General features: G+C 44.3%; 3 protein-coding genes and 1 long non-coding RNA gene across 5 annotated transcripts; all 4 read left to right on the forward strand.

The window, feature by feature from the left end:
- Positions 1-882: 882 nt before the first annotated feature.
- Positions 883-1,770, forward strand: LOC127544149 (zinc finger protein 786-like). The gene has a single exon (XM_051970656.1). It carries the CDS (start codon positions 883-885, stop codon positions 1,768-1,770), a length of 888 nt encoding a protein of 295 aa, XP_051826616.1.
- Positions 1,771-9,971: 8,201 nt separating this feature from the next.
- Positions 9,972-12,181, forward strand: LOC127553692 (protein ZNF767-like). The gene is made up of 3 exons (XM_051984606.1): positions 9,972-10,190; positions 10,454-10,795; positions 11,900-12,181. Exons 1-3 carry the CDS (start codon positions 10,167-10,169, stop codon positions 11,924-11,926), a joined length of 393 nt encoding a protein of 130 aa, XP_051840566.1. The 5' UTR covers positions 9,972-10,166; the 3' UTR covers positions 11,927-12,181.
- A 79-nt stretch (positions 12,182-12,260) lies between these two features.
- On the forward strand, positions 12,261-20,220 carry LOC127553678 (zinc finger protein 777-like). 2 transcript variants are annotated; one of them, XM_051984590.1, is made up of 4 exons: positions 12,261-13,289; positions 15,858-15,971; positions 16,222-16,335; positions 18,980-20,220. In XM_051984590.1, the coding sequence occupies exons 1-4, from the start codon at positions 13,256-13,258 to the stop codon at positions 19,606-19,608; spliced, it is 891 nt and encodes a 296-aa protein (XP_051840550.1). In that variant the 5' UTR covers positions 12,261-13,255; the 3' UTR covers positions 19,609-20,220. The 2 variants fall into 2 exon arrangements, with proteins under 2 accessions (XP_051840550.1, XP_051840558.1); XM_051984598.1 differs by lacking the exon at positions 16,222-16,335.
- Positions 16,345-18,354, forward strand: LOC127553700 (uncharacterized). Its single transcript, XR_007951808.1, has 2 exons — positions 16,345-18,147; positions 18,250-18,354. It is a non-coding gene; the product is annotated as an uncharacterized LOC127553700 (long non-coding RNA).
- Positions 20,221-22,213: the final 1,993 nt, after the last annotated feature.

Here is a 22,213-nt window from a genome sequence, read left to right on the forward strand (position 1 = left end):
AATGAAGACTAAAGTCCCTCTTTGAAAAGTATCTCATTGTAGTATATGGTTGACCTTACAAAGGTTAGGTCAACTGAGCACATATTCTACCAACCTAAAAAGGCCTTGAGTGTTATACTAGTGACATAGAATTGACTTTAAGAGCCACCTAGCTAATTTCAAGATTTCGCTCTAGAAGATCCACTGCCAGATGATAATGCTGGAAATTCTCAGCAACTAATGACACTATCCATCAGAGAGTGAAAGGGTTACTCTGCATGAAGAGAGAGAATGAACCCACATCAGTAAAATCAGAGACCTTTTGAAGAAATATAGAAAGACATTTGAAGAGTGATAGCTGCCCTAAAAGTGAGATCAAGGAGAACTGGATTCTTCAGTTAGCCTAGATCAGAGTCTAAAATGAAGGTGTCTAGAATGTATAATAAATCACCTAGAATGTATAATTGTATTTTTGTTTTTTTTTTAATTCCAGAGGACCAGAAATCTTTGAGTTTACAAAAGGAAAAGCTATTTTTTTGTGATCTTCAAAACCAGGACTTATCTGATTTACTATCATCAAGAGAAAAAAGAGAAGATTCCTCTATTTATGGTCAACGAGGCTGTTCCTTAAAGAGCCATTGTAAGCAAAATTCACAGTCTTTAGCTCCAAATATTCATAGTGTCCACTTGAACCATAAAACTGGGGGATCCCCTTCCTTCCAGAAAATTACCACGAGGCAGAGCATCTGCCCCTGTCCTGACTGCAGGAAAGCCTTCTGCCTAAAAGGTCATGTAGGCAAACATCAAAGCTACTCCAAAGACCAGATGGGCCAGCTGTTTAGGAAGCGATCTGCTCTCCAGAGACACCAGAGCATCCATGGATGGCCAAGGCACTTGCTACAGATGGAGAACAATGAAAAGGACTGCTGCTTAAAGAGTCACACAAAGGCAGAAGAGGGCCTGTACAAAACAGAGGAGGCATTTGTCCAGGACCTCGCCCACTTCATGGAATATACCAGATTGTACAAAGGCAAGAAGCTCTTCTGTTGCCCCAAATGCAGCAGGAGCTTCCCCAGGAAGAGCCTCCTGAAGGCCCACCAGTGTCTGCATGGCAGGGAGAGGCCCTTCTTCTGCCCTGAATGTGGCAAGGCCTTCACTCAAAAATCTAGGCTCACTGAACACAGGAGAGTACACAGCGGGGAGAGGCCCTTCCGGTGCCCGGAGTGTGACGGGAACTTCCGTCTGAAAGCTGTTCTAAAAGCCCACCAGAGCACACACAGCAGGGAATGGCCTTTCACTTGTAGTGAATGTGGCAAAGGCTTCACGAGGCAATTCCACCTCGCAGAGCACCTCAGAATGCACACGGGGGAGAAGCCCTTCCAGTGCTCCCAGTGTGACAAGAGCTTCCGCCTGAAGGGCACCCTCAAGGTCCATCAGCGTGTGCACAGCAGGGATCGGCCCTTCTCTTGTGGGGAATGTGGCAAAGGCTTCACCCACCAGTATAAACTGACTGAGCACTTCCGAGTCCACAGTGGTGAGAAGCCCTTTCAGTGCCCTGAGTGTGGTAAGAGTTTCCGCCTGAAGAGTGGCCTGAATTACCACCAGCGCTTACACCATAAGGAGAGGCCGTTCTCCTGCAATGAGTGTGGCAAGGGCTTTATTCATCAGTCGAGGCTCTCTACCCACATCAGAGTGCACACCAGGGGAAAGCCCCACGGCAACCTGAGTGACCCTGGCAAAGCCAAGCCAGGCCACCTCTTTAGGCTAATAGAGGAAGACTGGAGCTCGTAGATCCTAGGATGTGAGAACCTTAGAAATCATGTAGCCATCAACTAAGATAGGATGCTGCCCAAGCATCACATAGCTAGTAAGGAGCAGAGATGGAACTAGAACCCGGATCGCTTGGCTCCTGCTATGGCCAGCTGAGCTGCCCTCACAGCAGACAGACCAGTTCTGTTGAAGGGTCAGTCATACTTCAGCTCTAGAAGTTTGTGCCCAAAGGCAGTTAGGTAGAGTCCTGTACCTGGAATCAGCAAGATCTAAGTTCAAATCTGGCCTCAGACCCTTATTGTGAAGCCCTGGACAAATCATTTAACCTTGATTGCCTCAGTTTCTTCAGCTGTAAAATGAGGATAACAGCCTCCTTCCTTGAAGGGTCATTGTGAAGATCAAGTGAGATAATAGTTCTAAAATGTTTAGCACAGGGCTTCCCAAACTTCCATATCTTTGGCATTATCTAAATGCTGACTTCCTTCTCTTTCCTGCTTGATTCTTCCTGTTATGTTGTTTAAAGACTTGAGATGTTGACCCTCAGATACTGAGGACCAATCCGAGCCTGAGTGAAGAACAGGGAAAGGGTTCCTGGATATGGGATGGGAGATTTTCCCCTGCCAGTCCCAAGTTTAAAAGGATGGAGTGAGCAGTTATTTGCCTCTTCCATTGGCCCAGCAGAATGATCCCAATTTCATTGCTTAATCTTTTTAAAGTCTTTGCAGGCATGAGCATAATTGGCAAGTCTGTTTCTTTAATGTAGTTTGTCAACAACAGCAATAATAAATGGAGTCACTCTGGAAACTAGGTTGATGTGCATAGTGAATAAGGAAGACTCAACTGACCTAATGTTCACTCTGTAGTTTCACCAGACAGCAACTCTGCCATTGGCTGGATCCCAAATATATTAAGCCTCTAATGATTTCAATAGTTCATAAAACCTGGAAAGCCCTGATTGTTCCTGGTTGGGTAAGGGAGTGGGAAAGGGGATTAGAGCCTTAGTAACAATTGTCAATTAATAAGAAATTAACAAAAGATTGCTTCCCTATTGTCAGGACCCAGTTGCAGTTAGTATAAATTCTTAGTAGATCCATCAGCAGCCTTTTATAAGAAATATTCAGGGCCAGGACCAGAAGACACACTACTGCTTGGAATTGAAGCTGATCACACTTCTCATGGGCAAGCTGGTCTTTTTCATTCAGTATGACCCATATTTCCTGAGTGCTTCCTCTGGGCAGAGATGACTATGTATGCTGCATCTACCATTCCTACTTTTTTTGGTGGGGGAGAGGGGCTTTTTAATTAAAACTTTTTATTTTTCAAAATATATGCATAGATATTTCTGCAACATTAGCCCTTGCAAAACCTTGTTTCCCCCTCTTCTCCCACCTCCCCTCCCATGGCAAATAGTCCAATATATGTTAAACATGATAGAAATATATGTTAAATCCAATATATGCATACATATTTATACAATTATCTTGCTGTACAAGAAAAATCAAATCAAACCAGAAAAGAAAATGAAGGAAATAAAATGCAAGCAAACAGCAATAAAAAAGAGTACCATTCCTACTTTAGTCAGAGGAATATGGTGCCATGAATTACCAAATTAAATCTTTGATAGCTCTTTCCAGATAGACATTCATCAGGAGTTAATTATACCATGTTTATTCCTGAAGATCTGTATACTTTCTCACTACATAGATGCTCCTTGCTCTGTAGTGACACAGCTTTTCCTCTTGGGCCAGAGGAGTTGTCACAAGCCCAGTCACTCTGTCCTTTGCCTCCAGCTCTAGAGAAATGGAGATTAATGTGGATTATGGAAACCAGTATAGAAAAATGTGGCTTTCAGTAATTTCTCTTCCGGCTTTGAAATATATTTTAAGAATGTTTTTCATCATTTAAAAAAATCTTTACAATATTATGTCTATCATTATAGTGTTTAGTCAGTTGGATAGTAAAAAAGAAACCAAAAAACAACCTGTCCCTTTTATTCCTTGTGTTAATAGTTAACCTGATTTGCTACTTTGCCAAGTGTTTGATCAAGCACCTGATCATGCCAATGGCCTGAAAAAGAGACCGAATTATTAGTAATTTCGTAGATGAGAATACTAAAAAGAACTTAACCAGTCACTGCCACCAAGTGGCAGTAGCTGAATGCAGTAGAGAGTTATGTGAACTCACTGGTTTGCCCCTGACAAAGAAAAGGGTAGATAAACCTCCCTGCTTGCCAGCTTAGGCCTAGTCTCTGCTGTCTGAAACTAGTTTAGGCCCAGAGCAGGAGGTGATTTCAAGCTGCTCAAGGAAGGTTTTCCACTTAGAACCCACTATACAAGGGAAGGTAGCCAACACAGACGGGAAGAGATAAGCAGACACCCCTCGGAAAGTCTGAGGACACGGCTTCTCTCTCAAATGGTCGCACCCTGCGCTCCTCCTTGGAAGTAAGCCAGGTTAGAATTGTTCTCTTCAGGAAAAGCTTCCTATGTGATTTAAAAGGTCCCTTGCCTTTATTTAGTTGGCCAGAGAAGTCTTTCAAAGAGAAGTGGTCCTGTATCCAATGTTGCCTTTCTATCAGGTGTCAATAATCTGAGCAAAAGAGTCCTATTAGAGGCAGCTAGACAACATTGGATAGAACAGCTCCTCAAGAGCACTTGCGTTCAAATGCAGCCTTAGACATTTGACACTAGCTATGTGACCCTTAACCCAATTGCCTCCTCCCAAAAAAGAGCACTACTAAAATGTCCCACCAAAAAATTATACTAATGTATTCTGTGATTTGGGCATATATGTGCCAGAAATAATTGAATAAATATCCAAATAATTACTACATTGGAGAGAGAGATGTTCAAACTGTTGTGGTCATGGCTGCCCTGAGATAATTTCAGGTAATATTTATAGGAATCTTGAATAAGGAATAGATCATAATATATTAAAATACAAGTTGGGGTTAACATTCTTGGATGTGGAGTCAGGGAGACCTGAGTTCAAATCAAGCCTCAGATACAGTAGCTATGTAACTTTGAGCAAGTCACCTAATTTCAGTTTCCTCATCTATAAAATGGGAATAATTGCATTTACCTCTCTAAATTGTAGTGAGGATAAACTGAGATGCTGTTTGCAAACATGAAAGCTATTTAAATACTAAAGTTACTATTCGATAATTTGAGTTCCTTCCTGGATTATTCATAGATAAGACTGATTGATTGATTGATTGATTGAAAAGCATTCCTAATGGGGCAGCTAGGTGGTGCAATGGATAGAGCACCAGCCCTGAAGTCAGGTGGATCTGAGTTCAAATTTGACCTCAAACACTTAATACTTCCTAGCTGTGTGACCCTGGGCAAGTCACTTAACCCCAATTGTAACAATTGTCAATTAATAAGAAATTAACAAAAGGTTGTTTTCTTATTGTCAGGACTCGGTTGCAGTTAGTATAAATTCTTAGTAGACCCATCAGCAGCCTTTTATAAGAAATATTCAGGGCCAGGACCAGAAGACACACTACCACTCGGAACTAAAGCTGATCAGATTTCTCATGGGCAAACTGGTCTTTTTCATTCGGTATGAATGAAAAAAGATGTTCCTGTCATCAGTATCTTAAATTTTGATTTCAAAGTACAGTAAAAAATGACCAGTCAGTCTGAGCATTAATCACTCCCAGGGAGTAAGAAGGCAATCTTTTACTTAGATGAGATCAACTTGGTTATTACCCTTACTCCATTTCAAAGGAAGGCTCTAGCCTTTGTTATTCTTTCCTAAAGGGAAAAGTCTAGAAGGGGTTTTAGGCTGGAGAAAAAATATTTCTTAATAATTCTAGAAAAACTAAAAAGGTTTTTTTTTAATATGTTTCCATACTTTGCATCCCTTCCATAGCTTATTCAGACTAAATTAAAAGTCAAACTACCTTCATCTGGAGGTAAAACCCATTATAAAAGTATACATAGGAAACAAGATTTAAAAAGTCTGAAGTTCCAAAAAACTAATGCACATTCACCCTGAAGCAAGGAGGCTGAGGGAGAGGAAGGAATTGGAGAATGGACAAAGTCTCCCAACAGCCAGACAAGCACAGCCAGAAAACAGCAAGTTCTGTCCCCATAGACTACTCCTTAAGCAGATATGTGAGCCAGATAAAGTTCCAACTGCTCAAAATTCTGTTAATGGGGATTGCAGTGTCCTTGCTGTCAGCTCCCATCAGTGGCATGTCTACTCTCCACCTCCTTTTTGTAGCTCTCAACAGCCTGGACTAGAGATATGGGGTTTCATGCCACAAAGAATGCAAAAAAGCACTCAAATCAAGTTCAAATATAAACTTTTTATAAACTGTCATCTGGAGGGCTTCACTTTCCCAGGAACCTGACTTACACTACAATCCTTGAGCTGAGTCCTACACTCTACCAGATGAGAAAAAAATTTTAGGTTTCTAGAGATTCAAGCAATTGAATCATCAAGTGAACCCCATCTTCTCCAGAGATTTAGGTAGTCTTTTCAAATTAAGGGTGATCCCTTGTATTGATTATATAGAGTTCTCCTTCCCCAAATGAATATAGCTCTTGGGTGGTTAAAAAGTTGGATATCATTCCCTGAGATGTGAACACTCATGGGTACTAGTGAAGGAGGAAAATCTAGCTTTGCAGCTTCACTTTATGACTTTGTGTTTTGGGGCTTCCTTAGCTCCCTTTGTGATTCAAGTGATGAAATCATAGTAACAATTCCTAGTTTGAAATATCAATATGACAAATTCACAATGGCTATTCTCTTTGCCAAAAGGGACATTTATTTAGGAGAAGTTATAGACAAAGTGAAGAGATAAATTAGGCACCAGGAGTGGTAAATATGAAATAGATTTGGGTGAGCAATAGGGTTGCCAAAGGAAAGGAATTTGGAAGAATTCAGTAAAGTACTATGCCATGAGGGATGAGAGGCCCATTAACTGGCAGGTTAAATGCACAGAGTAGGTTAGCAGACTAACCAGAATTAGCTATAGCAAGGAAAAAAGATGCCATTAAAGGGAAGACTATGAGGAGGGAAAGAGTACCCCTTAGCAGGTTTAGTCTTGAAAAGGATTTAACAATCATTATTTATAGGGGAAATATACCAGGGCAGAGAGAGGGATCAACCAGAAGCCAGGTGGATTCCATCTGCCAGACCATGTCCCAGACCTGTCTAAAGATATGCTAACCAATATCTCAAAAGTTGTTTAAAGATGTTCAGAGGTTGGAGGCATAGACAATGGAAGCTAATAAAGAGTTCCATCCTTATAATCATTCTACATAAACAAAATAATCTAGGTTATACCTGATAACTAGATGGGCTTCTTCCTGATATGAAAAGAGAATAAGCTCCAAATCCACATCATAAATATATATTTTGAGTCAAGAACTCACTGTTCTGAATAGCCCCAAGAAAGCACTAAAAATAACTGAAGAGGAAAGGACAAAGCTGAGAGCCTGGTACCAGTTGGCCTGGAGTACAATAGCAAAGGCTTAAATTCTTTTAATATATATACAAGATAAATCTGCACAGCCCAAGATCTAGCAGGGTACAGTCTGTGATTGAATACAGTAACCCAGAGTATCCTTGAAAAGATAATGGAAGCTCTAGAATTATCTTTTGTATAGTCAAATGGTTGATAGCTTGTTTTTTATAGCTGTAGAAGGAAACAAATCAAGAAGTTACATAATATGCAAACAAGAACTCATGTCAGGAGGAGAAGGAGAAAATAAGGCTAAAGAAAAAAGACTGGAGTCAAGGCCAAAGATGTGAATACACTGACTGTAGATTTGAATTTCAATTTTAGCTTAATGGGTACTAAGAGCCATTAGATGTTTTTGAGCAAGAGAAAGAATTATGTGATGAAAGAAAATTTTAGACATCAACAAAATGTTGAATGAATGATGCTTTACATTTGTATAGTATTATATAAGCTACTTTCACATACAATATCTATTTTTGTAAAATAGGTAGGGCAGCCTACTAATGATAGATAAGGAAATTGAGTATCTGAGAGACTGACTTGTCCAAAGACAAATGATAGTCATCAAAATTAAACTCAAATATTCTGACTTTTTGTCCAATGTTCTTTCTACCTAAACACTGAATGAAGGCAAGTATTTTTGTTTTTTTTTTTTGTTTTTGGTTTTTTTTGGCTGAGACAATTGGAGTTAAGTGACTTGCCCAGGTCACACAGCCAGGAAGTATTAAGTGTCTGAGGTCATATTTGAATTCAGTCCTCCTGACTTCAGAGCTGGTGCTCCATCTACTACACCAACTAGCTGCCCTAAAGGCAAGTATTAAAAGTGACTACAGTTTCTAGCCTGATTGGACATAAAAAATAACTGGCATTTATTTATCACTTTAAGCTCGGCAAAGTATTTTATATACATAATCTCATATGAACTCCACAACAACTTCAACAGACAGGTCCTGCACATATCATCTGCATTTTATAAATGGAACCAAGCCTCCAAAGGGTTGTCTCTTGCTTTTAGTTAATTAGTATTAGAATCAGAATTCTATTGTAGGTCCTCTTAACTTCCATTCCAACACACTATCAATTACTGCCTCTTATACCAGTTTAAAATGTGGCAAAATCTAAAAGAATTAATTTGGAGGAAAAATTGAATTGATTAATTTGAGCTGGTGGAATGCAGGAGAAGATAACCCATCAGACATTTAGAAATAGGAGAGCTTAAATTCAGATAGGATGCAGGACTGGAGAGGTAGATGGAGTCATTTGCAGAGAAGCAATAGTGCAAGATTCAAAAGTGGATGTGTTTGAGCTCTTTGGGAGAGACTGTAGAGAACTGGTGAGAAGAAAAAAAGGCTGAAATCCTTTTTAACAAGTAGAAGGAGAAAATGGAGTTAGTAAAGGAGACAGAGAAAGAATGGATCTAGTTGTATAATCAAGACCATGTCCTGGCATGGGAGGCCTGGGAGGACAAAATGTCCAGAAGGACCCAGTAATCCACAATCAACCAATAAACATGTCAGTGAAAATCCCTATTTCTTGGCCAAGGAATAGAATAAAGGTCAGTGTTTCTGGATTGCAGAGTACATTGGGGATGGGGGATAGTTGTGAAAAGCATCAAAAGACTGGAAAAGTGAGGACACCAAACAGAGGTTTTGTATTTGATCCTAAAGATGCCACTGGAGTTTATTCTGTAGAGTGATGACATGGTCAGACCTTCACTTTGGGAAACTCACTGGCAGCTGGAGTAGATGGACTGGAGCGGGGAGGGACTTGTGGTAGACCCAACAGCAGACTGTTGCAATGGTCTAGGTGTGAGGCCGTACCAGGACAGTGGTACAAAGGAGAGAAGGGAATAGATATGAGCGATATCCTTGGCAACAAACGGGAGTAAAAGAGAAGGAGATTTCAAAGATGGCACGTAACTTGTGAGCCTAAGTGATGGAAGTTAGGAAGAGGAGAATTTGGAAGGAAAGATGGGTTCAGTTTGGGGCATACTGATTTTATTCGTCCAGAGGACTAACAGTTGCCTATATGCGATAAGTAGCTGAAGATGGGAGCCTGGTGGTGAACAGAGAGATTTGGGCTAGAGAAGCAGGTTTGAGAATCATTAGTTAGAGAAAAAAAGTGAATCCATTGAAGCCGATGAGATCAGCCAGAGAAAGAATACAGAGGCAAAAGAGAAAAGGGCCCACAGAGCAGAGACCCGTGGGGCGTTAAAAGTTGGCTGGTGTGCTGAGGAGGAAGGTCCAGCAAAAGAATCGGTTCTGAGAGTTAGGAAGCCCAGGAGACCGCCTCAAGGTCGTGGAAACTCAAAGAGAAAAGAGCATCCAGGAGAAGAGGCGGAGAACAGTGTCTAAGGCTGCGGAGAGGTCAGGAAGGATGTGGAGTGAGCCACGTTTATTAGTTTTACCATTAAGAGAGCAGTAATCACCTAGGAGAGGAGAGCTTCGGTGGAATGATACCAGAAGCGGAATTGTAGAAAATTAGGGAGAGAGGAAGGGAAGGACGCCTAAGGTACAGAGAGCACTGGGAAAACTTGGGCAAACTTCGCTTTCAACTTCTCGGTCAAGTCCCCAGGGTCCAGCCCAGCCTGCTTTACAGACTGCCCACAGAGGCCACAAAGAAGGCGAAAGGCCCAGATTGGGTAGCAGGGGTGCCAATCTCCCGAGGTGAAGGGCGGGGCAGGGTCCAGGGGACGGAGCGGTCTCGGAGGAAAACGCCCCCGCCACTTTGTTCCACCAATCAGTAAGAGCCACTGTCTTCCGGCAAGCTACAGGAAACAAACACTGCGGCTGCACCGAGGAATCCCTTACTCGGAGCCGGGAACCCAGAGCGGCGAAGCGCAGCTTGAACTCCCCAGCACCTGCCCCCTCACTGCCCGGCGGTCACCGCTGAGCCGAACCGAGCCGAGACTAGCGGAGCTGCCAGGGAAGGAAGTGGGCGGACCATGGCCGAGACCGGTCCTTCTCAGGTAAGCTTCCAGGGAAGCCCAGTCCCGGTTGGGGGCGTGGAAGGAGCACGTGCCGGCTGCATCCGTTTTCTCCGCCCCCCGGCCTCGCCTCTCCCTACGTAAAGGCTGGGTAGCTAAGCCAGTCCCACCTGCCTTAGCCATAAATAAGCCTGTGCCTACTGGGCCGAGGTAGCTGCCTGAGGGGAACCGGAGGGAGAGCAAAGGGACAAGTGGCTCTGTGAGAGTCTCTGGTGCGCGCGGCCCAGCCCTTCTCTTCCTTCCAGGCCCCAGAGTGGAAGGCGGACGCCCCCTTCCAGGCCTCGAAGCACTCCCCGTGGCCCCTGGCGACGGCGATGAAAGCGATGGAGAAGACCCTCAATAGTCAAGCCAGCCGTCTGAAGTCCCTGGAAGGGCGGGCAGGAGCCGTGGAGAAGAAGCTGAGCGACTGTGAGAAATCGGCCGCGGAGTTCGGGAACCGGCTGGACAGCAAGCGGGCCGCGCTGGAGTCGGTGGTCCAAGAGTATGGGCAGCTCCAGAGAAGGCTGGAGAACATGGAGAACCTGCTGCGGAACCGCAACTTCTGGATCCTGCGCCTGCCGCCCGGCCGCCGAGGGGAAGTCCCCCAGGTAAGCAGGCCTAGGCGCCCCGCGGGCCGGAGCCGGACTTCTGGGCCACCTCGAGCGCTCGCTCCCCCAGCCAGAGGGACGGGAGAAAGCAGGGAAAGATGAAGGGAAGAAGAGAGGGAGAGTCAAGGAGAGGGGGAGGGGAAAGGAGGAGGGAGGGAAGGGGAGAGAAGGGAAGGAGGGAGGGAAGGGGAGAGAAGGGAAGGGGGGAAAGGGAAGGAGGGAGGGGGGAAAGGGAAGGAGGGAGGAAAGGGGAGAGAAGGGAAGGGGGGAAGGGAAGGAGGGAGGGGGGAAAGGACGAGGGAGGAAAGGGGAGAGAAGGGAAGGAGGGAGGGGAAAGGGAAGGAGGGAGGGAAGGGAAGGAGGGAGGGGGGGAAAGGGAAGGAGGGAGGGGGGAAAGGGAAGGAGGAGGGGGGGAAGGGAAAGATGGTAGAGAAGCAGAGAGAGGAAGAAAAGAGAACTGGAGAAAGCAAGAAATAGGAAATAGAGACAGACAAACACATCTAGAGAGAGGCATAGCCAGAGAGACAGAGAAAGACAGAGAAATATATACATACAGAGAAAGACAGAGACAGAGAAAGACATACATACAAAGACAGAGAGAGAGAGAGAGAGAGAGAGTGTTTTATACATCTATTCTGGGGTCCCCTTTCTTCACTCCGGATCCTGGTGAGGCAACTAGAGAAGTGAATAGAGCACTGGATCTGGAGCTAGGAAGACCTGAATTCAAATCCCTTTCAGTCTGCCTCAGTTTCCTCATTGGCAAAATGGGAATGATATTAGCATCTACCTCCCAGTGCTATTGTGAAGATAAAATAAAATCTTTATAAAGAGCTTTGGAAACTTCAAAGAATCAGAGAAATGCAAGCTTTATAATTTCCCACCTTCCTCATTCCTTACAAAACAATTTTATTCCATTTGTTTGTATATATGCAGCTACTCTCCAATCAGTAGGCACCCAGCACACACTTTGTTTTATAGTATTTTGCTACTACAACTGCTGCTATAAATATTTTGTTATATATGTGGCATTTCTTACTGTCTTTGTTTTATCTGTAAAATGAGGGAGTTGGAAAAAGTAACCTCAGAGATCCTTTCCAATTCTAGATTAGTGATCCAAGAATCAAAGGATAGGAAGATCCAAGTAAACTTTGGATGGAAACCGCCATCTGCATCGAGAGAGAAGTATGAAGGCTGAATGTAAATCAACACGCGCTATGTTCACTTTTTTCTTTTTTTTTTCTTTTGTGGTTTTTCCCTTTTATTCTGATTTCTCTCTCCCAACATGATTCATGAAGAAATGTTTTTGTTTTTAAATGAATGTACATGTATAACCAAAAAAAAAAAAAAAAAAGAAATAAAGCAATAACTTTTTTTAAAGGATAGAAAGAGTTTAGTAACTTCTTTCATGTAATTACACATTGTATTCCAGAATGGCTGGGTCAATTCAGAACTCCTCCAATAATGTATTGGTGTTTCACTTTCCCAGAGACCCTCTAGTATTGGTGATTTCCACCTCCTTATTAGTCTCTCTGCTAATTTGGTAGGTGTGAGGTGAACTTTCAGAGCTTTTTAAATTCACATTTTCCTTATTAGGGATTTGGAGAATAGATAACAAACTTTTAGAAGAAATAAGTGATGCAGATACGTATTTTCAAAAGAGTGTTTCTTGACAGGAGATGTAACAATTTTATTACTTAATAAAATCACTGGTTAGAATAGCCCAGGGAGCAGGAGGAAACCACATTGAGCACTGTTGCTCTAGATCAGATTAAAAAGGGATACCCAGAAGGTAGAGCACTTATCACCAAGCACTAGTGCTTAATGAATGTTCATTGAACAAATGAATTTAGGGAGTATAGTTTCTATCCTTGAGGAACTTAGATTTTAATGGAAAAGGCTGTATGTTCTTGACAATGACATAATACAAAATGATAAGAGAGCTACTGGTTATTAACAATCTTAACTGAACAATAAGGAGACTCTGAAGAGAATGTGATTAGATCCAGATAGAATGGCATGGCAGAAGAGGTGAGTGTAGAGGAGGCTTTTTAATCTTTTTGGCATCATGGGCCCCTTCTCCAATTGATATTTTTAAATGCATAAAATAAAATATGTAGGATAACAAAGAAAGTCAGTTACAATGAAATAATTCTCAAAATAATTGATAAAGCAAATTCATGGATCTCTTGATTCTATCCAGACTCTGGTCCATTAACCCTAGGTTAAGAACTCCTTAAGTAAAGAGAGTAGCTGGTGGACAGAAGATGTAGAAGGTATGAATTTTAGGTGGAAGGAGGTAGGAAAAGCATGAAAAGGGCAGAGGTGATACGATATATATCTCTCCAGAGATAATGTGTGGGGTATTTGGTTTCAGGTGCCTGTGACATTTGATGACATGGCTGTATATTTCTCAGAGGAGTGGGGGAACCTGGACAAGTGGCAGAGCTTTACAAGCACGTGATGACAGGCAACTATGAGATGCTTGTCTCCTTGGGTATGGGTTTTCTTTGTAATTTTTTGTTAGAAGATTGGAAAGACAGTATGGTCGGGGTTAGATGTAGAGTGCCAATTTCAGGAAGACCTGGAACTGTCTCCAGCAATTCCTAGTGTGACTCAATATTTTTAAACTGATATAGCTCAGGCTGGCTAGTTCTTGGGATTTATGTCTCACACTTCATAGATGAATCCCAGTCTGCATTGGTTGGGATGGGAGCCAGTGCCAGGCATTCCTGCAATATGGAAATAAATCCTAGACTCTTGGAGCTCAGATTTTTCCACGGTAGAGTTCAGATCACATTGAATTCAAAATGTAGGAGAGGAGGAGAACCTTAGAGCCAGGTGCTCCTTTTCCCTTCTTTCCCTTTCTAGATCTAGAACCCTAGATCAGGGACTCTTCCCATTTGCAATCTGGGCAGGGGAGATGGAGCAGGTTTTTTCTATCCACTTAGTCCACATAGGCAGCTCAACAGGAGGTCTACTGGGGAAACCAAACTAAGTTCTGAAAGTTTGTCTGTCTTAATTTAAAAAGCTTGATTTCATAAACTGTCTTTTAGATTAGGCTTTAGACTTGCAGTGTTATCACTAAAATTTGAGTAGTTAAATTATACTTATTTTCTTAAGAACATTTTGTGGATTCAGATAGGAGTCTAGTTTCTTCCTAGCTGGATTGCCTTATGTTTTATACTTATTCAACTGGCCTGTGATCTCACATATCCTTTTCAGGCAGGTTTATCTTGTGACATCATGCTATTTTGTCACCAATAGTTTAATAAGAGGCAGTCATGTCACTTCACAAGTCACAACAAAAGAAAGACTGTTCTCCTTGTTAATTCTAACACAGGAGTGGCCACAGACCTGGTGGGCAGGGAGACCATGGAAAATTTTGCGTTGCAAGCAGATCTCGAAAGTTCAGGACAAACTGAATGAAGCGATTCCTTCATCAGATAATCATGTCAAGAGTTTAGGGATTGACAGAATACTGGACTAGCTACTGGTAGGGGTAGAGGTGGGGATGGGGATGGGGAGAACTAAACCAAGAGCCTCCAAGTCTGACACAATTTATTCAGGACTTTACATGGGCTTGGTGTCTATTACATTTTGACTGGTCAAAAATAAAGTTATTCACAAAAAAAAAGTCATAGAAATTTACCACTGAAGGCAACAGAGAATCTCCAAAATGCAACAATATAAATAAAGAGGCAGTGTGGGGTGATGGCTAGGGAGAGGGCCTCAAAGCCAGGAAGATAGAACTTTATGTTCTGACTCTGAAACATGCTGGTTATTTGATCTTAGGGTCTCTGTTGTATTTTTACTTTTATTTTGCTTATACTTTCCCAGTTACATTTAATATGGTTTGCCACTTGAATGCCACATATGGCCCAGCCAGTCCTACAACTTCTGTCTAGGGAGCTCCCTAATCAATGCAACAACTCATCATTTCCCATTCCTGTCCCACGGACAGCATTGGGGAAATGAATTGGGGTAGGGGGTCTTCATCAACGGATGTATGGGGAAATGGGATTTTTGGAGAGCTGAATGAGAAAAGGGAAAAGGGCTAAGAACTGAAATTGGGCATTCTCTAAGTGAAAGAGAGTGGAGGTGGGGAGAAAAAGCCAGAGGTAGAGGCAGGAAAATGAAATGGTACCTGCAGCCAGAAGAGACCTCTCAAAATTGAAAAGTCATCTGGATGAACTCCCCCTTCCCCTCACCTCTCAGTTCTACATTAATACCTTCCTTCTAGAGCCCCCTGAGCTTCCAGGGCAGAGCCAGGGGAGGGAACACTGATCTGGCAGGCCCTTTTTGCCCAGCTGGGAGCTTTCCAGGCCTAGACTTGTCCAAAAAATGACCTACTGAGTTTAACTCAACTTATCCAGGCTTACACTAGAATGGTGAGGATCATAATGATAATAGCATTTATAATTAAGGTTTGCAAAGCACTTTACATATCTTAATGCATCTGATCCTCACAACAACCTTATGACTTAAGCACTATTATCCCCTTTGGGGATACTGGAGGCATGTACAAGTTCAGTGACATACCCACACAGCTAGTGAGGTGGATTTGAACCCAGCTCTTCATGATTTTAAGTCCTGCCTTCTCTCCCCTGTGCTGCCCACTTGTTCTGCAGAAGACTGGTCACCACTTAAATATTGTTTCTAGGCCAAAGCAACATACCGAATCTGCTGAGAAATAGAAGCGCTGCAGCTGCATTAGTGAACAAAGTAGCCATACCAAGATGGCAGATCTTCCAAAGTTAAATAAAATTAGGTGCTCCTTTACACCACAAGTAGTAAAAAGAGCTAAATTACCTTCCAAATGGCACAGGCTCTATGACAAAATCAGAGCTGTAGGAGCCCCGCCTCGCGAGGGGAAGTAGTGGCACTTAGCAGCAGCCCCAGCCTTTGGAGATGACATCTCAGTCGGGCTGTCTGCAGAGTCGGTGGGCCACAGGGGCCGTGGGTGCTGCCCACTCCTCGGGCATTTCATGCTGGACGGTATCCTTGACAACATGGCCTTGTGACAAGAATGTAATGGAGCCTCTCCTCTCTCTTCCTACATCAGACTATGCTCTTTCCAAACCTGAATTTCTGACCCGAATTGAACAAGGAGAAGAACCATATATCCAGAATCATTTGGATTCAGAAGAGACAGAAATAGCAGAAAACCTTGACCTTGGTGAGTCTTACTGAACTTTCAAGGCCAAAGCTTCATTTAATGAACTGGAATTCTCTAGGTTTGGGGGCTGATTTTTCCATTCTCTTTAGGAGTTCCTTATCACTGATGTGCTGCCTTAATAATCCCTAATATCTTCTCAGCTAAGCCAGCTTTCAGATTTTTTCTTTCCAATTTCCTGCTCTCCATTGAGAGATCTGTAATGGAGTGGTCACTAGCTGCCAGAAACATGGAATATGATCTCCCTCCCCAGGGACAGGACCTCCAATTTCTAATACTGTACAACCATGCACTAAGCAAGAAGATCAAGGGCCCAGGGATCAGAACAACATAGAGGAAAGCATCCCTGCTATAGACCTCAACAGAGGTGAGTAACACAATCTGAGCCTCTCTTGGTCTGAAGGGGAAAGCTGGGCTTGCTAAGACTACCCTGTGGATGGCTTCTGTTAACAGTGCTCTGACATCTCAGGATGAGAGCCAGCACTCGCTTGGTTTTTTGAGAGCTGATTTTTCATCTCTTCCCTGGGGACCCCAGGAGATGCTTTCCTCCCTACAGGGTAACTGCTATATATGCCCTCTCCCAGTGTGAGCTCCTAGATCAAGGACTCTCCCATTTTTATTACATCTTCAGCATTTAGCAGTGCCTGCCACACAATAAGCAATTAATAAATACTTCCAAAAAAAAAGCTTTACTAAATGCATTCATCATAGAGCAAGTGACCTATTACAGACTCAAGTTTTGAGAGTTTTTGAATCTTAGCTCTGATGCGGTTTCATTTTATGACAAGTCAGTTCAAAACATTGAACCCAGTTTCCTTTTCTGTAAATTGGGTGTAATAATGCAGGTACTACCTACTTCAATGAGTTGTTGTGAAGAAAGTCTTGATCTACTTTGAAGTATTATCGAATGTGGGTGGCTGCTATTCTTTCTCTCCAGCTGGCTACACATGGGGCAAGGACAGAGGAACTTGGGAAGAGTATTTTTCTGGTTGGCTACTCAAGTGTCCCCTCAGTATGACTTGACCATCCTCTAAAAGACGCTTGGGGAAGGACACACTTATTTTTCCCAGTTTTTAAGTATTGAAAACAGCGACAATTTTCACAATTAAAATATCCTGAGGGTAAAAGGAACTTGTAGAGGTTACAGGATGTACATGTGCTGCTCTTCATGTGTGTCTAATGAGGATGCCGATGACTCCTTGTTAGTAAGAAACATTCTGAGATGTTTCTGAAGCTATGGGGGAGGGGAGAAATGGTTAATAGCGCGTTTATCCAATCCACAAGGTGACTAACCAGGTCCAGAAAGCAACCTTAGGCTTTGCATTAAATCAGCCTGCCCCATAAGGAGATGAATTGATTGCAAGGAGTATAGAGAATAGAACAAGTTTGATTGCAAACTTTTAAGTGCTTACTATGTATCATACTCTGAGCTTAGCACTAAGGAAACTAAGAAAAGCTAAAGCTGCTCCCTGCCTCAAGGAACCGTCCTCGAATAGAGGAGACAATCAGCAAACAATTAGGCACATATGTGAAAAATTATGGCCTGGAGAATGCGAAGTTAGTGGGGAGGAGGTAGGAACCTGGAAAGTCCTGCAAAAGGTAGGATTTGATCTCAGTTTAGAAGGCAGCCTTAGAGAAAGGGAAGGAGGAGAGCTTCCTTCAAGAGTCCCAAGCAGGGAAGGCACCTCTTAGAAGGTCCCTAGGAGAGGTGTCACGTCTGAGGAGCAGCAGAAGACCAAGAATGCTAGATCATTGGGATGTGAAGGGAATAAAGTGAAGGAAGAGTGCAGAAGCAGCAAAGTGCCAAGTAGGATTTTATATTTAACTGTGGAGGTGATCAGGAACCACAGAAGATCCTTGGGGATGGAGGCAGGGGCTAAGTGGCTTGTGACAAACATTCTTGGCCTTTAAGAAAACCCTTTTGGCTGTTACTGCCAAAAGAATTCAGATTATAGAATATAAAGAACTACAGTGGATAATAAGTCTTAAGGACCACATGAAAACAAGATGCTTTCAGGCATAAAACATAATCGATGCAAAATCTGTGAATAAGTGCCATAAGCTGATGAGGGAAGAGACCCCTTACTTTTACGACTTTTAACAGGGAGAACAAGCTAGCCTCTTCCTGGCAACCTCTTCTGGCTTTAGAATACCACCTTCTTTTGTTTCCTGTTAGAAGGTAAGCTTCTTAAAGGCTGGTACTTAATCAATGCTTGTTGATAGGTTGGAACTCAGTTGAGCAACTCTTGGGCTCCTGACTGTTGATTATTTGCATCCATAGACATCAAAATCGTCCCGAAAAGAAGTCACGGAATCTTCCCTGCCTGGCAGTGGTTGGTGCTTAAGGAGTTTGGTGAACTTTGCAAAAAAAAAAAAATATATATATATATATATATATATATATATTATATATATATATATATATATTATATATATATATATATATATATATGTTTTGAATATATATATATATTCAAAAAAAAAAAAAGCAAAGGTCCAAACTGAGCCTGGTTACACCTTTGTGGTACGTGCTTAGCTTTCTGATGAGGTTTTCAGCATAAAATGAAGGATGGAGTGATCTTTTCTGATCAGTTACCTGGTATGAATCAATCTGCAATGCTTAATAAGCCACTACATCTATCCTGCTGTTTTGGGGGAACTATCACATAAGCATACACAATCACTTAGGTTGGGAAGGTGCTTCTTTGGCAAAGGTGGGAGGTCCACAATTCGGGTACATTGAATATATTTTTAACCTTTTTCTGTGTTGATCCTATTTTGATTATTTTTTCTTCATCTTTTTCCTTTTTTTAATTTAAAAGTACTTGTTATGGAATAGTTTGGGAAGATGGGAAACTGGAAGAATTTCTGGTGATGTAAAAAATAACACAAAAACAAAAATTAAAAAAAAAAAAAAAAAAACCTCATCCAGGCTTGTGTAAGAATGGCCTCTGATAAGGCTGTGCTCCTGCTAGTGCAGATAAATGGCATCTGTGTATCTTCTGTTGCAGGGGCTAATTGGGCCATGAGTACAGTGAAGGAGCCGCATCCTCTGGAAGTCAGGGAAAATCTAGAATTTCCTGACCCAGTGCCCAGAGCAGCCACAGAAGAGCTTCTCCCCACCCCAGATTGCGGCTCTGGCCCTGACACCCCAGATGAGGGCCAGCCACAGCCGGTCCCCGGGGCCCAGGCCTGGGGCAGGCATTGCAGCCAGGCCCCGGGCTGCCTCAGCTGGCCACCTCCCCTGCCGCAGAGCAGCCACATCCGTGGGCTGAGGGAGGAAGTGGAGAGAGAGCTTGCTGAAGCCTCAGAGGAGCCCCAGGCAGGAAGCTCTCTCCCAGCCCAGGGAGCCCCAGGGGAGCAGCGGGCAGCCTGGCCCCGGAGCAGCTCTGCCCTGGGAGCCCCGGGGACAGGTTTTTACCTGGCCCCTCCCAGACCAAGGACCCCCGAGCCAGGGCACCTCTCCTGCCCCGGGCCCGGCTGCACGCCTGTGCGGAGCTGGGAAAGCGCCCCCAGGGCCACCCCCCAGCCCGGCCCCACCAATGCCCCGAGTGGGACAAGAGCTTCGTGTGTTCCTCGTGGCTCCGGCGGCACCGGACGCTGCACACGGGGGAGCGCCCCTTCCCTGTCCGCAGTGTGAGAAGTGCTACAGCCGCAAGGAGTACCTGCCGAACCACCAGCGGCTGCACACCGGCGAGAGGCCCTGCCATTGTGCTCAGTGCGGCCACAGCTTCGTGCTGAAGAGGAGCTCCATCAGGCACCAGCAGAGGCACGCCAGGAAGAAGGAGAAGCCCCCGGGGGGCCCCGCCAGCACCCTCTGTCCGCCCGGGCCACGGCTGGTTGGGGCCGCCCCGCGTGCAGGAGCAGCTCCGCCCGGGTACAGGAACCGGGGGCCAGCGTCCTCGGGCAGAAAGAACGGCATGCCCCAGGGCCGGCCCCCAAACCGCAGTTCCGATGGTGAGGACAGAGATGCGGCCCTAGACAGACTAAGGCCCATGAGGAGTGTGGGCAGAGAAGGGGCGGGTGGGAGACGGGAGGGGTGCTGGCCCCCGGCCTGCTCGGGGGACCCTGGGCAAGTCTGAGCCTCTCGGAGCGCTGTGTGAGTGCGAGCTCTTCTCACCTGGGCTGAGAACTGCGCAGGACCCTCAGGATACGGACTCCGTTTGATTTCCTTTTTTATTTTTGGGCTGTAGCTTGATGGGATGACAGAGGGCAATAAACACCCCGTGGGCCTGTTTCTTCCACTGCAAAATGGGCTCGGATTCCATGTGTCCCAGGTCCCTGCCACAGTCTCACGGGTCTCGGGGGAGGGGGAAGGGGATGTTACAGCTGCCTTAAGTGAGTGACCCGGGAAATCAGGTGAAATGGGAGGAGCCCCGCCCTCCTTCCCTCACTGCCCGCATTCCTGCACGGGAACCTTCCCGGGCGGGCGGGGGGGGGGAGATGGGGGGCACCGCCGGGAGTTAGCAAGAAAGGGGTGTCAAGAGGAGCCAGGGGCGACAGGTAAAAGAAGAGGGGTTGGCCAGGGCCGGGGAAAAGCCAAGGAAAATGCAGCACGTCCGGCAGCTCGGGCTGTCTTCTCCGACTCGCTGCGAAGGGGGCTTCGCGCCCTTCCTGGTTCTCTGGTCAGGGGGTCAGGGTTCACAGACTGAGTCGGAAGACTCAGAGGTCATTGAGTTCGCCTCATTTAAATGCCCACCCAGGAGGGTGACTGACCCATCCCAGGCCCGGGTAGGAGCGGTCAGAGGCGGGAGCCGGGCTCTGCCTCTAGGTGAGGTTTCTTTTTCTGAAGCACCGCGCGTAGCCCCCGGAGATCTTGTATCGCCATCACCCCCTGACCCTCACAGCAGTCCTGTCAGGGCGGGGCCGTTATTCCGTATAACAACGAGCCGGTAAGTGCCCAGGGCGGCATCTGAACCCAGCTCTTCCCAAGTCTAGAGCGGGGCCCGGGGCCCCGGACCATCCCAGCTCTCGCGGGGATAAAGGCGGGACCGCGATCCGGGAGACGCCACGGGCTGTACGAAATTCCAAAGAACCGGACACTAGTTTTTCCCTGAAATGTAGATGAATCACGCATATGCCCCGAGGCCCCGTGGTGCTGCAAGATATAATCAGTATCATGATTCTTTTTTTACAACTGTCCCTATGGAGTCTTAAGTGAAAAAAAAAAGAAAAAGGCGGAGAGGAGAATAAGAGGGCTGAGGCTCCATCCATCCGCCACTGAAACCCTTTGCCAAAAATCCGTTTGCTCACTTCAGAAAAAAACCAAAGTAGAAGCAGCAAAACTTTGTTCTATTATGAAGGGACCAAGGGGAAGAGAAAACCCAACCATACGCAACAGGGTGGAGAGAGCAGTGGAAATAGAAGCAGGTGGGTTGTTAAAAAAAAAAAAAAAAGATTTGTCCGGATGCCCCGAAGTAATTAGGCAGCATCCCTGGAGCATCTTCACCAGATTAGACTCCATTTATCCTGCCTTATCCATCTTTTATCGATGTCAATATGACAAGAATTCAATAAGGTTTTGACAAGCTAGAGCGGTGGTCTCTAAAGTAGGGCTCAGCTATATGAACACAATTACAAAATACTTTTCACACAAATAAAGTCAGATTTAACCAGTTGGAAAAATAGCAAGTGCTCGTGAATAAACTGAGCTAATATGCTCAATGACAATATTAATAGCAATAAATAAACAATACTAACAATGAAATGACAACACTAAATTAATCTACTTAGTGCCATACCAATTAAACTCCCAAGAAATTATGGAGCTAGAAAAAATAATAAAGTTCATCTGGAATAACAGAAGGTCAAGAATTTCAAGAGAATTAATTTAAAAAAATAAAGTAGGGAATCAAGGCTTGATCTTAAAGGAGTAATTGCTTAATCCAAAGGGATGTGTAATCATCCTGGGAGCCCCAGAAATAGGTAGCCAGTGGGCTTTATCTCCTATAGATCCCTATACCTATCCTTGTTCCCTAACACTCTCCCACTCAGTCCCCCCAGTTCGTTACCTTCCACCTCTTCCCTTCGGAGCCAGCATCAGTCCCTGAGTTGTTCTAATCTAAGCACATAACACTTAGAGCTTAAATAGCAGCTATGTGGATTCCACTCCCGACCTACCTACTCCTGTCTCCCAGATTATCCGTTGACTACAGTGAAGAAAGGACTTTTAGAGTCCCATTTTCATTTTGAATGGGATAAAGTAAGTCTAATGGGAAGTTCTGAAAAGAATTTACTTACAATGG

This window comes from Antechinus flavipes, chromosome 1, assembly GCF_016432865.1.
Source record: "Antechinus flavipes isolate AdamAnt ecotype Samford, QLD, Australia chromosome 1, AdamAnt_v2, whole genome shotgun sequence".
Classification (NCBI taxonomy): Eukaryota; Metazoa; Chordata; class Mammalia; order Dasyuromorphia; family Dasyuridae; genus Antechinus; species Antechinus flavipes.